Source organism: Nerophis lumbriciformis, linkage group LG05, assembly GCF_033978685.3.
Source record: "Nerophis lumbriciformis linkage group LG05, RoL_Nlum_v2.1, whole genome shotgun sequence".
NCBI classification, from domain to species: Eukaryota; Metazoa; Chordata; class Actinopteri; order Syngnathiformes; family Syngnathidae; genus Nerophis; species Nerophis lumbriciformis.
Window position 1 is genome coordinate 17693072 of NC_084552.2, and position 19429 is coordinate 17712500.

Below are 19429 nucleotides of genomic sequence, written 5' to 3' on the forward strand. Positions count from 1 at the left end.
CCTTTATCTCTATTTTTACATTTTACAAGAGGGAGTTTTTTTTATTTTGTATTATTTATTTATGTTTTTAAGTTATGTAAATTTATATGTACATGTAGATGCTGTATCAGGACAGATCCATTAAGAGTTTGAGCAGAAATATGTCGTATAGGAATTAACTATACATAATTCAAGATTCAAGATTGTTTATTGTTATATGCACAGTTAAACAGACAGTTTGCCGTACAATGAAAATCTTACTTTGCTAGTCCACCCTTCAACAAGTCACACGGTACTTAGCTAAAATAAAAATAAATAAATAAATGTTATATAGAAGGCACAGTTATTGCACATTCTGATTCACAGTCAACAGTATAAGTATGGAGTTGACATTGGGTCACAGCAGCAGTTAAAGTGTCTTTAGTAATCAAAGGTGAAAAGTGTCTACAGTGATGGTTCACAGTTCGGGGGTGGTCATGGTAGCTGTCTTTTGTTCAAAAGATAAAAGTAAAAGGGGTAGGGGGGTAGCTGGGGGAGCTAGCATTCACAAGTTAGCATTCACAAGCCTGATGGCCTGTGGGTAGAAACTGTTTGTCAGTCTCGTAGTCCTGGATTTCAGGCTCCTGTATCGTCTGCCTGATGGTAGGAGGCTGAAGAGACTGTGCTGGGAGTGTGTACTGTCCTTTATGATGTTGTGTGCTCTCCTGGTGGCCCTGGTAGAGTACATGTCCTGCAGTGAGGGGAAGGCTGCTCCTGATATGTACTGAGCAGTTTTAATCACTTGTTGGAGGGCCTTCCTGTCCTTAGCAGCGCAGTTTCCATACCAGACAGTGATTGAGCTGGTAAGGACACTCTCAACCGTACTTCTATAGAAGTTGCTGAAAATTTTGGGTGGCATGCCAAATTTTCTCAGCCTTCTTAGGATGTACAGTCGCTGCTGGGCTTTCTTTGTTGTTTGTTGGGTGTTGTGAGCCCAGGTGAGGTCTTCGCTGATGTGGGTCTCGAGGAATTTAAAGGTTTTCACCCTGTCCACCTCTGTCTCCCCTATGTGCAGAGGTGTGTACTGTGCACTCCTTCTCCGTGAATCAATAATCATCTCGTCTGTGTTAAAGTTAAAAGTTAAAGTACCAATGATTGTCACACACACACTAGGTGTGGCGAGATTATTCTCTGCATTTGACCCATCACCCTTGATCACCCCCTGGGAGGTGAGGGGAGCAGTGGGCAGCAGCGGTGGCCACGCCCGGGAATCATTTTTGGTGATTTAACCCCCAATTCCAACCCTTGATGCTGAGTGCCAAGCAGGGAGGTAATGGGTCCCATTTTTATAGTCTTTGGTATGACTCGGCCGGGGTTTGAACTCACAACCTACCGATCTCAGGGCGGACACTCTAACCACTAGGCCACTGAGTGGGTTCAAGGAGAGATTATTATCCTGACACCAGGCCACCAGTTCCGCTACCTCCCTTCTGTACGCTGCCTCAGCTCCCCCGGTGATCAGTCCGATGACCGTAGTATTATCTGCAAACTTGATGATACTGGTGGTGTTCTGGGAAGCCACACAGTCGTGTGTGAAGAGGGTGTACAACAGGGGGCTAAGCACGCAGCCTTGGGGCGTCCCTGTGCTTAGAAGTGGAATGAATTATATTTATACAGCGCTTTTCTCTAGTTACTCAAAGCGCTTTACATAGTGAAACCCAATATCTAAGTTACATTTAAACCAGTGTGGGTGGCACTGGGAGCAGGTGGGTAAAGTGTCTTGCCCAAGGACACAACGGCAGTGACTAAGATGGCAGAAGCGGGGATCGAACCTGCAACCCTCAGGTTGCTGGCACGGCCACTCTACCAACCGAGCTATACCAACCTTTGTTCCTGATGTCTGGTTGCCAACTCTGACTGACTGAGGCCGGTTTGTGAGAAAGTTCAGCACCCAGTCACAGAGAGCCGGTGTCAGACCAACAGTGAGTAGTTTAGCAGTGATTTTTTGTGGGATGACCGTGTTAAAAGCAGAGCTGTAGTCAATGAATAAATAGCCTGGCATAGGTGTCCTTGCCCTCCAAGTGGGTGAGGGTGGTATGGATGACGGTGTTGACTGCATTCTCAGTGGACCGGTTCTGCCGGTAGGCAAACTGTAGAGGGTCCAGTGTGCCTGGCATGGTCTTCTTGATGTGTGACATGACTATCCTCTCGAAGCACTTCATCACTATTGGGGTGAGTGCAACGGGGCGATAGTCATTCAGACAGGTCACAGTGTTTTTCTTTGGCAGGGGCACGATGGTGGTGGTCTTGAAGCAAGTGGGCACAACAGCTTGTGCTAGTGACAAGTTGTATATGTTAGCAAGTACATCAGCCAGCTCTGATGAACACACCCTGAGGGCCCGGCCAGGGATGTTGTCTGGGCCAGCTGCCTTCCGTGGGATTGTTCTCCTCAGAACTGTACGTACCTCTGCTGTTGTCACAGTGAGTGGTGGGTCCTGCGTGCGCTCCGTTGGTTCTCTGTTGGTTGGTGTTGAGGACCTCGAAATGGGCGTTCATCTGGCAGTGAGGGTTGGCTGTTTGTGACCCACCCTGCTCCCCTCCTTATAGTCTGTGGTGTGTTGCAGGCCTTGCCACATGCGCCGGGAATCTATGGTGGAGTAGAATCCCTCCAGCTTTAGTCTGTATTGTCCCTTTGCCTCGCTGATGGATTTACGCAGGTCATATATGGCCTTCTTGTAGTCCTCAGCATTGCCTGAGACAAATGCAGTGGAACGGACATGTTAATAAAATGATGTGTTACATGAATAGTTTTTGAAGTAATACCTTTGACATAAAAAAACAAGTAATGTAAAAAAACAAGGCATTTACTTTTTGATATCAAAATAAAATACAAAGCAGTTTGGCTAATGAAGATGAACTCCAATAAACAAGCATTGTTCTTCTCCAGCACCCCCTTGTGGTTCAGTACAACAGTTTGGCCAACAACCAAAAAAAGCAGGAGTGACACCTCTCACATCGAATACACAATCTTCACAGCCTTCGTTCATCAATTCGATGAGATGACTAAACATTTTAGCTAGTATTGATGTTATTTGAACACTGAAACAGTTTGCAGTTAAATAAAGGACAAGTGAACATCCCAGTAAACACACTAAAGACTTTATAAACAAGTTGTGACAACGGTCACGACACATCGCCTGCTGCATGTTTCCTCACCTCATTAACTCTGTCACAGCAGCTGATGAACATTGTATTCTGAAAATAAAAGCAACATCAATTAGTTTTCTCCTTCACTGTATTCTTTTAGTGTGGGGACAAGTGCGCCTGTCTCCAATATTGTCCATACCTGTCGCCATCTAACAGCGGTGCCTCTTAAACGCACGTCCGGAAGCGAAGGAAAATTACGTTAAACTAAGCGCTTGGCTCCATTTACTTCAAGGGGGAATCTCAGCAGCAAAGTCTGTGTAGTTTGTCCGCCATGATTATCAAGCCAAACGACGCTCGTGTGCATGTGCCTGACTTCGTGTTGCCTAAAATGCATTTATAACTTCTTCTTCTACGGGGGAAAATTAAGTTTGCGGCTGCTTACCGTAGAAGAAGAAGTGCTTCTTCTTCTACGGGGGAAAAAGAAGTTGGCGGATGTTTACCGTAGTTGCGAGACCTAAACTTTATGAAAATGAAGTTTAGGTTTCTTTGGCTCAGTATTGGTCCATATATAAGGCGCACCGGATTATAAGGCACACTGTCAGCTTTTGAGAAAATTTGAGGTTTTTAGGTGCGCCTTATAGTGCGGAAATTATAATGTTATAAGGATGACATTTTCATTTTTAGACAAAGTTTTAAATTTTACAAACAAAAATATGAGAATAAAGTCTTAACTGTAATGTTAAGAATTAAGAATTATTACAAGAAGAGTGATTAAGAAAACAGTTGTAATCATAATGCTGTCAGAATAAGATCACACTTTTATGGGCATTAAGTTGTAATTTTACAAAAATTAAGTCGTAACAATGGTAGTCCGAATGGTATGAGTAAAAATTATATGACAATAAAGTTTTAAATTGTAATCTTACAAGAATGAAGTCGTAAATTAAATAAAGAGAAAGCTGATAGTCGATAATGGATTAAATTACATTTTTACAAGAGTAAGTGTACCGTAATTTACAGCCTGGACTATACGCCGCAACTTTTTTTCCCATGCTTTCTCCACGCTGAACCCTATGGTGTATACAATCCTACAGCTAATTTATGGATTTCACATGCTGCCAATATATTTAGCCCCATTTCAGACCAATACAATTGCCAAACGGATTCTGGTTGACCAATGAAATTGTTTACATTAAATCAAATCTAATCATTTAGTCAGCCATTTAGCGTGTTATGTACGTACCCTCATCATGGCAAAGATGCAAAGAAATGCAGACGATGCAGCTTTCAAGGAAAAAGTTACCGTATTTTTCGCACTACAAGGCGCACCTAAAAACCTCCAATTTTGTCAAAAGCTGACAGTGCGCCTTATAATTCGGTGCGCCTTATATATGGACCAATATTGAGCCTCCAACAGGTATAAGTTTCAATCAATCAATCAATCGCAACCAGTGTTGGGTTAGTTACTGAAAACCAGTTACTAGTTACTTTATTTCAAAAGTAACTCAGTTACTAACTCAGTTACTTACACCAAAAAGTAATGCGTTACTGTGAAAAGTAACTATTTAGTTACTTCTTTTTTTCTTCTTTTTTTTTTTAAAGCTCCCATTAATGCCCTTTTTGCCTTCATTTCAGTACTGTTATTGCACTGGAGAATAATACAATCTGTTGATCAACTTGACATACATTTTTATTTCCCTTTTAACATAATTAATGAAAAACATAAAAAGGCATTCCTCCTTTCTTTAAACTTGGACCAATGACCATGAATAAAAAACAAGTTAAAGTGTAACATAAGAAGGCACATCATCTTCCTTGAAACATAAAGCCTGACATCTGGAGTGATGCTGCTGTCTTCCACACTTGGAGCCATGGATTGTAGAATACTTGTTTTCAGTGGCAGGATCATTGACACAGATGGTGAAGTTTCAGTGCTCAGTAGAGATGGAACACTTTTGAGGGGTTTAAGCACCTGGAGGACCTCACCTGCCACTCTCACATCATCATCAGACAGGGTGACATTTGTCTTCAGGGTGTTGTGGGTCAATGCAGAGTATATAGCTGCCTGCTGCTCCAACATATCATAAGTGGAGTTCCACCTCGTTGGGACATCATGTATGAGCAGGCAGCTTTAGCATTTCTTGCTTTGTCTTAAGCACATGAGCAGCTGTTGTGCTTGGGTGGAAGTAAGAAACCTTCCTGATCCTCCCAAAGAGGCGCTCCATCCTATTGACTGAGATTCCCTTCTGTGATGCCAAATTCACTACATGTGCAAAGCACTTATCTGTGGTCCCAGTCCTGCCTCATTCTCTGTAATTATTTGATTTTTGGCATTATCACGTGTGACTGGGATATCTTTATCTTCCATTCCTCCACTGCTTGTGTCAGTACCTGCGCAAGGTGACTCTCGTAGAGGGGGCGTGTCTTCTCATCTCCCAGTCTGCTGTGATGAAGTGAGCGCTTATAGTTCCGCTGGACGTCCACCTGTCTGTCATGAGCGCAACAGCTGATGCTCGGGATAGTTCATCCACAACTTTTTTCTTCTCCTGCTCATAAAGATCTGGCACAATCTTATTGCTGAAGTGGGTGCGCGACGGGATGTCGTAACGTGGTTCAAGCACGTTCAGCATGTGTTTAAACCCCTCGTTTTGCACAACCGAGTCTGCACTTATAAACACACTGATTCAATGGCGGGGGCGTTCAAGCTCCTCCGTTACTCCGCTTGCCATGACCACGCTGTGTGTGGACTGAACGTGCCAACAACTTTTTTTTTTGTTTCATATATCAAACCGCGGATCACGTGCTTGTGTGCCTCATCCCCTCCCCACACACACACACACACATAGACCGCGCCTCTTTTCTTCTCTCCGGCTTGTGACAGAGGAAGATTCAGAAGAACGACACCGCAGCGCTTCTGTTTCTAGCCGATACTACATCAAAAGTAATGTAAAATAACGCAGTAACGCATCATGTAGTAACGGTAACTAAATTACTGAATAAAAAAAAATAACGCGTTAGATTACTAGTTACCGCCGAAACTAACGGCGTTACAGTAACGCGTTTGTAACGCGTTAGTCCCAACACTGATCGCAACGACGGTAAGCAGCCGCCGACTTCATTTTCCTCCGTAGAAGAAGAAGAAGCGTGCGGTGCATGCTGGGATATATGACTGCGCGAGGCGTGCCGTTTCATTTCCATTTGTTTGTTTATGTAAAGACCCCAAAATGGCTCCTATTAAGAGACACGCTTACGACGCAGAGTTTAAACTTAAGACGATCAGTCACGCAGTAGACCACGGAATTAGAGCAGCAGCGACACTGACTCGATTAATGACGACTTCAATGAGACGGATGCCGTATTCGCCCAACTGTTAAATTCGGACACTGTATAAGAAGAATTCGAGAGATTCGTGGATGAGGAATAACTTCATAAAGTGAGCTTTACATGTTTATTTTGTGTGTTGTGTTGTGTGACATTAATGTTTGAGCAACGTTGAGTTATTGATATATTGTTATTGCTCTGCACTATTTCGAATGTTACTATATTGTGATTGCACTAACGTTTGATTTAGCGTAACAGTTTCACTGTTTTTTACGTGTTTATTGAATCAGGGAAAAGTTCCCCTCCACTATGTGATATAAATGTTGCACTACATGTTATACCTTGCTGTTGTTAAAAGATAAACAAAACACCACGTCACTGACTTTACCTCGGGGAAAATAATAAAACCGCTGTTTATTCATTTTGGGAGTGAACAGAATTGTCAGAACGCTGGTTTGTAATCTATTAATAAAGTTTGACTGACCTATCTGACTGTTTTGTTGACATTCCCTTTAGCGCGGCTCCATCTAATGGATGCATAACGTAACCCCAGCCTCTACTGTAGCGTCTATTCTATGCAGTGCGCCTTATATATGAACAAAGTTTTAAAATATGCCATTCATTGAAGGTGCGCCTTATAATCCGGTGCGCCTTATAGTGCGGAAAATACGGTAATTTATTTATTCATTTATTTACAGACATAATTTGATATTACATTATTGTTTCTTTTGTTAATATTTTGCAAAAAGGGAATCCCTAGAACCATAGACCTTAAGGATAGGCACCCACAGTTAAAATACACATCATCATATAACATACACAACACGGTACAATAAAATTAATTTCAAAATCTAGCCACCCAACACCCATTTACAATTTCATACCAACCTACCACCAGATTTACATTTACAGAGAAGGAAGCTTTTAATCCACCAAATCAGTCTCGATATCGTATTATTCAAATTTGAATAAAAAGTTGCATTTTGAAGATTTGCGACAATCATATCATACATACAGGGGTCAAGACCAAAATTATGCGACCAATGTGAAATTCTCAGCCATGAGGTGGTGTGCTAAATGTACTATGTGTAACGTAGCAATACATTTTGCTTAAAACGCAATTCTTTTATAGAGCTATCAATCTCATTCCAGATCACCGGGCCTCTACAGGCTATAGTAAAGTTTGGATCGGAATCTGGAGGTCAATACATTATACCTACAATTATATTTGTATTATTTTCGACATATACTTCTATAAATAAGGCATCTAATAAACCATCATCAATATATAGGTCATCACGGCTGGTCATAGAGTATTTTGAGTCTACATATTTGCACACACCCCAATCTGGTCTACCTGTACTGTTTTTAATGTAGAGGACATAGCCATCCAGGTTGAGTGTGTTCAAATATGATATAGACTAGACTGGACTAGACTTCCTTTTCATTGTCATTCAAATTTGAACTTTACAGCACAGATAAGAATGAAATTTCGTTACATAAGCTATGTAACGATATAATAATAATGATATGTCGTTCACTCAAGTTTCACTACATCCTACGACATTAATCTTGTGATCTAACTAGCCAACAAAGCAAGTAAGTCATCGTGATGCTCTACCAAGCTTCTCGCGTTTAGGTGTAGCAGAGAAAACAGAAGATTTCTTAGGGCTGCTAAGTTTCCGGGTGTAACACGCTTACAGTTAAATTTTTCAAAGCATGCTGGTCATGTATCGCATAATTTTGGTCATGAGGTAAGGGTTCAGGTGCGCTCTGTAATCCGAAAAGTATGGTAATTTTACGAGAATAAATTACATGTAGCTATTAAGTAGTCATTTTCGATAATAAAAAAGTAATTTTAAAAGACTGTGTAGCAAGAAATAATAAAAAATAATGAATTGGGGGTCAGACTGGCCAACTGTATGCTTTTTTTTACTTGGCACGCTTGTTGACCCTTAAAGGGGAACTGCATCTTTTTTGGAATTTTGCCAAACATTCACAATCCCTATGTAAGACAAGTACGTTACAAATCTTCGTTCCCATTTGCAAATATGTAAATATTGCATATTATTATTAAAATGCATAATACTACATTACATATATACTTACAGCATATACTGCATATTAAACGTTGATGGAGGTTTTTGGATGTTTTTTAGAGCGCTTTATAGGGGGAATAGAGCGAATCCCATTACATCCATTGTTATCTGACTGCGAGCAATTATTTACGAGTTAGAATGTATTAAAAAATACAAATATATCACGGTTTTCCCCTGGATTGCCAAGATACCTGTGGGGGTGGGGGGCGTGGTCACCATGATGTCATCACATCAATTGCATAATCTTTGATGATGATATGATTTTAGATAAAAAGGCTTTAAAAGGTAGACATACATTTAAAAACAAATATGTTATTATTAATTAGTGTTAACATATATTTTTATATCATTTTGCCATATTTTCATTTGTTGCTGTACTTCGAGAATTTTTTTAAGTGTCTAGACCAGGGGTCGGCAACCCAAAATGTTGAAAAAGCCATATTGGACAAAAAAAAATCTGTCTGGAGCCGCAAAAAAATTCAAAGCCTAATAACACATGATTTAATTGTTTATATTAGCCTACTATCAAAATGACTATGTGTCGCAGGCTTCCACAAATCTTCATTGACAGAAATGTTGACATTTTTATATTTATTCTACATATTTTTTACAACATTGGAAAACAATTGATAACTCCTGGAAATTAATGACGTAGAATTGGCAAAGTAATAGATGTGTGTGTCCAAGTTTAAGGAAACGTCTTCTTCTAATGGATTTATTACAATCTTTGCAAGCTGGGTAACGTTTGCTGTGGTTTGGAACAACATGGCACGCAAACAACTATCAGAAATGTAGGCAAGATTACATACAGATAATGTATCATGAGACATGCAAATATACAATAAATACACAGAGGACATAAGTAAAGGAAATTAAATGAGCTCAAGTTTACCTACAAACGAGGCATAATGATGCAATATATTCATACAGCTAGCCTTAATAGCATGTTAGCATGGATTAGTTGCAGTCATGCAGTGACCAAATATGCCTGATTAGCACTCCAAACTATTCAACAACATCAACAAAGCTCACATTTGTGCATTCACACACAGCATAAAAACGTTGGTGGACAAAATGAGAAAAAAAGAGTGGCACGTCTTTCTTTGGCAGCGTCGGAGAAAGTTGTACATGTAAACAAACTACGGTGAGTTCAATGTCCGCCGAAATTCGTAGGACAAGACGGCGCCCGTCTAATACTCTTTTCAGTGAAACATGTTTAATATAAACAGTGGGATTACAATTAGGAAGGTTTGTGTCATGTTTTCCTCCTACAGAAACCATATATTATCCCCCATCTTTTTTCACTGTAATACATCGCAGACATGCGGACACCGCTCCGGACTAGGGATGTCCCGATCCAGGTTTTTGCACTTCCGATCCGATACCGATATTGTTTTTGCATTTCCGATCCGATACCGATACTGACCGATACCGATACTGACCGATACTGGCCTATCCGAGCATGTATTAAAGTTTAAAGTTATTTAGCCTACTTAGTTGTCAGAATCATGTTGAAAAGGGTTTTAGTACTCTTGATAACAACTAGCCATCTGAATTAGGGGAGTTTGAATAATACACAATGGTTGGTAACAAGAAACTGACCTGTTTATTCAAGGATAAACACAAAATAGACAAAATTATACATGACAAACAGAAATGGCATCATTGAACTAGGGCTGGGCGATATGGCCTTTTTTTAATATTGCGATATTTTAAGGCCATATTGCGATACACAATATATATCTCGATATTTTGCCTTAGCCTTGAATGAACACTTGATACATATAATCACAGCAGTATGATGATTCTATGTGTTTTGATTGATTGATTGAGACTTTTATTAGTAGGTTGCACAGTGAAGTACATATTTCGTACAATTGACCACTAAATGGTAACACCCGAAAAAGTTTTTCAACTTGTTTAAGTCGGGGTCCACTTAAATTGATTCATGATACAGATATATACTATCAGATATATACTATCATCATAATACAGTCATCACACAAGATAATCACATTGAATTATTTACATTACCGGTATTTATAATCCAGGGTGTGGAGGGGGGCGCCGGATGTAAGTGTCAAAAAGACAGCCAAAAGAGTTTGATATGAGAATAAATCTAAAGTTAAAATATAGGGTAGAAATGCATCCATTTGCAGGAAATGTAGTCTTGATTTTCAACATTTTCTTTCAAGGCTTGCATGTCTACATTAAAACATTCTTCTTCATACTGCATTAATATATGCTACTTTTAAACTTTCATGCAGAGAAGGAAATCACAACTAAAAAAATCACAAATTTTTTCATACGGTGTTGAAATTTTTGCCTCGGCATTTTGATGGTGTGGACGTGTGGCACCGAATGGAGATAAGCGTCTCGACAGACGTTATAATATTTGAACAATGATGACGAAAACTGTTTTCTCTGTCGTGTCCGTGTGTCGAAAATTGTTATGCGCTTATTTTTTTATTTGATTTTGTGCGTGGCATATAATTGCTATGCGCAGAGGACGTTTAAACAGTGCGCAATTGCACAAGCGCGCACCTTAGAGGGAGCGTTGGTCAAACGGCTGCGCTAGCATCACAGCTAACGTTAGCCATGCTGCTACCTCTCTGCTTGGGGAGGACATATACGTTTGTGACGTATGACGTGACAGTATGTGACGTGTGTAAGAAGGTGCGCTTGCTGTCTGTGAGAAGTACAGACACAGAAAAGAGTGAGAAGAGCCTGTCGTGTAATGCCAGCAGCTAAAAGCAACTGCGTGAGAATCCACAGACCTTTAGATGTGTTGAAGGTGTGCTGGAAAATGCGGAACGGAAATTAGGTAGCAGCAGAAAAGTGGAATGTACTATTTAAATAGGTGCGTTGGAAAACACAGAGCGGATCGGCATTTTCCCATGCCTTGCCGATACGCATTTTTTTGCAAATATCGGCAGCCGATCCGATCCAAATATGGGATCGGGACATCCCTACTCAGTATGTCAGCTGCCACACCAGAGGAAATAAGATCTTGGTCCTGCTGTACGCAAACATCAAGGATGCGTATAGCTCCATACCACTACCGGAGCTGGGCTGGTCAGACCACAACCTTGTTTACCTCAACCCCTGTTATGTGCCTCTGGTCAAAAGACAGCCTGTGACCAAAAAACAGTGAGAAGGTGGTCAGAAGGGGTCAGCCCTACTGAATGAGAAGAAGAGGGCATTCAATACTGGTAACAGGGAGGAGGTGAAAAGAGTTCAGGGGCTGCTGAAGACCAAACTCAGGGAGGCCAAGGAGAACTACAGGAGGAAGCTGGAAGGGAAGCTGAAAGACAACAACATGAAGGCGGTTTGGAGAGGTATGCAGACCATCACCGGACTCAAACTGTCAGGGGGTACGGGGGTGGAAGGAGACAAAGAGAGGGCCAATGAACTAAACCAGTTCTTTAACAGGTTTGACACAGTGGCTCCCCCCCCCCAAGACATGCCAGCCGGCCCCCTGACAACTTCAGTGAACCAATCCACCCCCTCCTCCCCTCCTCACAGCCCCCTAACTCCAATGACTACCTCCCCCAACTTAACACCTCACCCTCAGTTTGATGAACCCCCCCCTCCCCCAATCACCTGAGACCCCCCCAGTGTGTCTGTCTGCAGAACAGGTGCATGCACAGCTTAATAAGTTACACACAGGCAAGGCCGCGGGTCCTGACGGTGTGAGCCCCAGGGTGCTCAAAGCCTGCGCCCCACAGCTGTGTGGTGTGCTACAGCACATCTTCAACATGAGCCTTAGGCTGCAGAAAGTCCCCACACTGAGGAAAACCTCATGCGTGGTCCCCATCCCCAAGTGCACGCGACCCAGCACGTCAAAGGACTACAGGCCGGTGGCTCTAACCTCCCATATCATGAAGACCATGGAGAGGTTGGTCCTGGAACAACTCCGCCCTACAGTCAAGCCCTACCTGGACCCACTCCAATTCGCCTACCAGCCCCAACTGGGAGTGAAGGACGCAGTCATCTACCTGCTGAACCGAGCCCACACCCACCTAGACAAGCCTGCGAGCAGTGTGAGGGTCATGTTTTTTTACTTCTCCAGTGCTTTTAATACCATACGGCCTGGAGTAACAGGGTGTGAAGTTGGAGACGATGCAGGTGGAGCCCCCCTTGGTGTCCTGGGTTGTTGATTACCTGACTGACAGACCACAGCACGTGCGACTGCAGGACTCTGTGTCTGACAGGCTGATCAGCAACATCGGGGCCCCGCAGGGCACAGTCCTCTCCCCCTTCCTCTTCACCATCTACACCACCGATTTCCACTATCACTCAGAGTCCTGCAACCTTCAGAAGTTTTCTGATGACTCTGCGATAGTGGGGTGTATTGAGGATGATGACGATGAGGAATACAGGTACTTTGTCACATGGTGTGGAAAGAACCACCTCCAGCTTAATGTGACGAAGACCAAGGAGCTGGTTGTAGACCTGGGAAGGAGGAGGAGTACTCCGGCCACCCCTGTTTCCATCAGGGGGGTCGATGTGGACATGGTTGAGGATTATAAATACCTCGGTGTACACATGGACAACAAGCTGAATGGGTCAAAACACGCGGAGGCACTCTACAAGAAGGGACAGAGCCGCCTCTACTTCCTCAGGTGGCTAGGATCCTTCAACGTCTGTACAAAGATGTTGAAGATGTTCTAAGAGTCGGTGGTGGCGGGCGCCTTCTTGTACGCCGTGGCCTGCTGGGGCAGCGGGCTGAGAGCGAGGGACGCAAACAGACTGGACAAGTTTGTAGAGAAGGCCAGTAACGTGGTGGGAGTGGAGCTAGACTCTCTGGCGGTGGTGTCAGAGAGGAGAAGTCTAGCAAAGCTCCTAGCCATTATGGACAACACCTCCCACCCGCTACACTCGGACCTTGCAGAGAGAATGAGCACATTCAGTGGAAGGCTCAGACTCCCAAAATGCAACACGGAACGACACAGGAGGTCCTTCATACCAACAGCCATCAGACTGTATAATGCATATGTTCCCTGACTGCACTTAAATGTAGAGTATATGTAGAATATATTTATATTATTTATATATTATATATATAATATATTATATTATTTATTATTTTTATTATTACTGTCTATTTTGAGCAAACTGTGGTGCTGAATTTCCCCCAGGGATCAATAAAGTACTTTCTATTCTATTCTATTCTATTGCTAATTGCCAGTAACTGTTAATAGCTGTTTTTTAATGTTTGAACATGTTTCAATCTACACTTCTGTTCAAATGTAATAAACACTTATTTTTCTGTTTAGCTACTTCACATTAGTTTTGGGTGTTACTAGAAATGTGTGGTATTGATCCAATACCAAGTTGTTACAGAGGAAATATTAATCATACCGATGCTGATACTTACAGTGGCTTGCAAACGTATTCATACCCCTTGAACCTATCCATATTTTATCACATTACAACCACAAACATAAATATATTTTATTCAAATTGTATGTGAAAGACCAATCACAAAGTTGTCAGGTTGAAAGAAATTTCTACCTGATTCAAAAATGTTTTTACAAATAATAAACGGAAAAGTGCGGTGTGCAAAAGTATTAAGCTTCTTTCTCTGAGTGCAACCAATTGCTTTCAGAAGTTGCCTGATAATTGCTTAAGACTTAATACTGTCCACCTACAGTATGTGTAATCAGATCTCAGGACAAATACAGCTGCTCTGTGACGGCCTCAGATGATGGTTAAGAGAATATTGGGGCGCAAACAGCATTATGAAGTCCAAGGAACACACCAGTCGTGGAGAAGTTTAAAGCAGGCTTAGGCTATAAAAATATTTCCCAAGCTTTAAACATCTCACAATTAATCATCCAGAAATAGAAAGTGTATGGCACAACGTAAACCCACCAAGACAAGTCCGTCCACTGAAACTTACAGGCCGAACAAGGAGAGAACTGATCACAGATGCAGTTTACCAGAAGCCATGTTGGGGACACAGCAAACATGTGGAATAATGTGCTAAAATGCAAAACACTATGTTTGGCGGAGAACTAACACCGCAAATTACTCTGAACACACCATCCCCACTGTCAAATATGGTGGTGGCAGCATAATGCTCTGGGGGTCCTTCTCGTGAGCAGGGACACGGAAGATGGATGGAGCCAAATACAGGGCAATCTTGAAAGAAAACCTGTTTAAGTCTGCCTATCACTTGAGACTGGGGTGGAGGTTCACCTTCCAGCAGGACAACGAATGGTTTAAAACAAAACATAAATAGGCCTTGTTCACACTGCAGGTCAATTTCAGATCAGATTGCATTCACATTTGAAATCACATTTTTTTTGTAATGTGAACGGCCACTAAAAAGATGGGATGTGACAAACAAATCCAAATTGGACATCCGACCCTGCAGTGTGAACGTATTCATGGTGCAGTCAAAGTCCAGACCTAAACCCAATCAAGAATCATTGGCAAGAGCTGAAAACTGCTGTTCACAAATGCTCTCCATCTAATCTGACTAAGCTTGAGCTGTTTTGCAAAGAACGGGAAAAAACTTCAGTCACTAGATTTGCAAAGCTTGTAGAGACATTGACTCAGAGAGGCTGAATACTTTGGCATAATGCCCTTTTCCTTTTTATTTGTAAAAAACAATAATAAAGAAATCATAAATAATACTCTTTCAACTTCACAATTGTATACTACTTTGTGTTCGTCTTTCACATAATATTCCCCAAAAATATATGTATTTGTGATTGTAATGTGTGATTGTAATCCTCTGTATGTGTGTTATGATTTTATTTCTATTTTCATTTTTTATTATATATTCTTACTTTTTATTTTTATACTTTGTAGCACTTTGCGATTTTAACAAATATAAAGTGCGTTACAAATGCAATTCATTATTATTATTATTATTATTAATGTGACAAAATATGTAAAAGTTCAAGGGTTTTTTGCACATTCTCTGTGTTCTGTATTATTACTGGTTTTGCTGCAATAATTATGACAATCGGTTGCTGATTTTATCTCAAATTATTCAATATATTACTTATTTTATTTACATGATTCGATTATTCCAATTACTATTCTGTTTAACTTGCATGTCACAAAATTTCATGAAAATACCCAAAATGTGTATGTTTTCCATGTTTTAGCTTGGGCCAAGATGGGTCTAGCTTGGATTAAAACGTAAACAATTACCCAACCCAAGACTACAACTGTTTTCTTGTAATATTTTGATGTTATTGTGTTGATGTTATGACTACAAGCAGCCATAACAAATGTTGTTGTTGTTGTTTTGCTAGCACTGCACGTTGGATCTAGGAAGTTACATCAAAGACCTGTCAGTTGTACATGACGACCTGTCCAGTATCGTCATCCTAGACAATTCACCAGGTGCTTATAGAAGTCATCCAGGTAAGACCTAATCAACAACTTCCTTATCATATTGATAATAATACTACATGTTTTGTCTTACAAGTGTAAAAATAAGCTGTTAATATTGGTTGTTGTTTCCAGACAATGCAATACCCATCAAGTCTTGGTTTAGTGACCCTAGCGACACAGCACTTCTTAACTTGCTGCCTATGCTTGACGCATTAAGGTAAGAAAGTCATTGTATTTTATACACAAGTGCAACGACCAACTTTTTAAGGGGTACGCCATCACATCACAGGCGCCCCCCCAACTCTGACTTGTTAGCCTAGCAGCTGGTTTAGCACAGCCAAACAACCATGAGGCCAATGTATTTTTTGGTCTTCTGCCCATTTACATCTACAGAATGCAACTTCTCACTTTCACAACTGCTCAGTGGCCGAGTGGTTAGAGTGTCCTCCCTGAGATCGGTAGGTCGTGAGTTCAAACCAAAGACTATAAAAATGGGACCCATTACCTTGGCACTCACGTAAATAAGATCGCCCACCAAACAGCACATTCTGAAGAGACAGTCAAAAAGCGGCTTGAAAATGATCTGTAAAACAAAATCTATGCCAAATTTTGACCATTACATGTTATGTAGACCAGGGTTCCCCAACCTTTTTTGCACCAGTGAGCGTTTTAATGTATGCATTATTGTCACGGACCGGCTTTCCAGGTGTGGCAGATAAAAACAGCAAAAAAATTAGTATGATAAATTAACTCACCATAACGCTGAACTAGTGGGAGCCCTGCACTTGTTTCTCTGCAAAGCAATGGTCCCCAGCATGTTGATGGCAAACACTATATACCAGTGTTTCTTAACCATAGGGCCAGGGCCCATTGTTGGGCTGCGAACGCCCCATAGAATGTAATATGTGTTTTTCAGCTGTATAGACAACAGCGGTACTTAATTGTAATACACTTTTCCACTACTTGTGGCAGTAATGACAATCTAAAGCATGGGTGTCAAACTCTGGCCCGCCGTGTAATTTCACTTGGCCCGTGAGGTCATATCAAATTAACACTAGAGCTGGCCCGCCCATTAAATACACCGGCAGTCCTGTGGTACACCGCTAATTCTCATACTTGCCAAACCTCCCGGGAGACTCCCAAATTTCAGTGCCCCTCCCGAGAATTGTAACGTATTTCCCGTATTTACCGTATGTCCTTGAATTGCCGCCGGGTATATAGTATGCGCATGCCTAGAATTACAGCCGGGTCAAACTCGTTTCGCAAAATAATTAGCGCATGCTTAGCATTACTGCCGGCTCAGGATTAACGCCGGGTCAAACTCGTTTCGCAAAATAATTAGCATATGCCTAGAATTTCCGCCGGGTCAAACTCGTCACGTCACGAGTGACACTTCACCTGTCATAATTTTCAAAATGGAGGAGGCTGATTTCAATAATTTTAAATCGCATAAAGGGAAGAAGATTAAGAGCTATCCGTGTGGAAACTCGTTCGGTACACCTCCGAACCGAACTGGAACCCCCATACCAAAACGGTTCAATACAAATACACGTACCGTTACACCCCTAATACATACATACATACATACATACATACATACATACATACATACTAGAGATGCGCGGTTTGCGGACACAACCGCGGAGTCCGCGGATTATCCGCGGATCGGGCGGATGAAATTAAAAAAAATAAGATTTTATCCGCTCGCGGGTCGGGTCGGGCGGATTAATTAGATTTTTTTTTTTTTTTTTTTTGTTGTTGTTGTTTTTTTGCGGGTGGCAGTTAAACCAATTCGGAAATATATATACATAGTTAAATGTTGTTACCCACATACGAAAAACGAGCAGGCACCTGCAGCATATGCCACAACAGAAGAAAAAAAAAGAAAAGAGATGGACACTTTTACGGAGCGGAGAAGGGACGCCTCGCCGGGGTCCGGGACCGAGGCCCCTTCCCCCGAGAGGGCCCCACCGGGAGCCGTAGCTGAGGCGATCCGCGAGAAGGGCCCGACGCACGTCCAGGGTCACTACCGCGCCCACCGCACCGACACCCCGCCTCGTCCGCTTTCGCCGCGGCCGGCGTCACGCGCAGCAGGTAAGCAGCTTACCTGCCCGCCACCCCCGTGGCCGGGGGCTCGTAACATGGGTCACTCCGCGCGCTCCGCCCGCGCAGCTTACCTGCTTGCCACCCCTGTTGCCGGGGGCGCGTAACAGGGGTCACTCCGCGCACAGTGCGCTCACGAAAGGGGTGGGGCTCACCCTGGTTGATATAGAGAGCAGGACGGTGGCCATGGAATTTCATTTAAGGTTTGTGATAAACCATCAAACTCATTCGTTAAAAGGACTCTATAGTAATATAAAGCGAAATTTTCTGGACATTATCATGCAAGAAAAGTTTATTTTTGGGACCGCGATCACCGCGTAATGATTTTTAAAGGTTGCATTACATTATTAACTGTCCCATGTGATCAGCCAGTGCGATTGGAAGTCCATGCTCAATTATTGCCTCCGTAAATAAAACTTCGGCATTTATCACATCCAAAGAATCTGTTTGGGCGACGAAAAACGTTGAAAGTTTTCCACTTGTATCGCTAGCAACGGCATTAGACTTGTGTTTTTTTGTCCCAACGTGGTCTTTTACATCACTAATTCCTCCGTGTCCGATCGAAAAATTTTGTCTGCACAAGGTGCAATTCGCGTAGTTTTCACCCTTTTTTTTTTTTTTTTAATTAATATTAGATATATAACAACGGGCGGATGGCGGGCGGATGCAGTTTTGATCAAACGTTACATCGGGTGGATGGCGGATGGATGACGACTTTCTGACGCGGTTGCGGATGAGATAAATTGCCTATCCGCGCATCTCTAATACATACATACAAGACCGAATCCACCCAAAAAAAGTCACTTAACAAGAAGCCAAAAAGTGCAAAAACAACAATGCTCGCGCCGGAGGAACCGTGAACGACTGCAGGGACACAACATTAGGTACACCTGTAGACTGCAGCACGGATTTCATATTTCATTCATTCACAACTCCTCCAACACCAACACCACTGTTCCCGCACTTATAAGTAAAGGTTAGACCATAATAAAGCTTTTTTAATTAAATGTGCTTTTTTGTGTGCTACAGTTTGTATGTTTAAAGTTAAAGTTAAGTTAAAGTACCAATGATTGTCACACACACACTAGGTGTAATGAAATTTGTAGTCTGCATTTGACCCATCCCTTGATCACCCCCTGGGAGGTGAGGGGAGCAGTGGGCAGCAGCGGTGCCGCGCCCAGGAATAATTTTTGGTGATTTAACCCCCAATTCCAACCCTTGATGCTGAGTGCCAAGCAGGGAAGAATGCTGGTATGAGCTTTTAAACATAACCCGTTAACTGCTGCCAATCAAATGGTGAATAAGATGCTCTTTAGGGTTCATATGTTTGTAAATCTGACTGTGATGAAGTCAGTGCCTCACCAGCCATGAACCTCACCGCACGTCACTGGTATCTATCTATATCTATATACCGGTAGATCATTTCCTTGAATTGCCGCCAGGGC

The 19429-nt window shown here is 42.1% G+C and overlaps 1 protein-coding gene across 1 annotated transcript in view; it reads left to right on the forward strand.

The window, feature by feature from the left end:
- The window catches only part of LOC133605790 (CTD nuclear envelope phosphatase 1A), a 59809-nt gene that overhangs the window by 34782 nt on the left and 5598 nt on the right, over positions 1 to 19429 (forward strand). Inside the window, exons 6-7 of the mRNA XM_061959091.2 lie at positions 15800 to 15911; positions 16014 to 16098. Of these exons, the coding sequence (XP_061815075.1) occupies positions 15800 to 15911; positions 16014 to 16098 (197 nt within the window). The remainder of the gene's footprint in view (positions 1 to 15799; positions 15912 to 16013; positions 16099 to 19429) is intronic.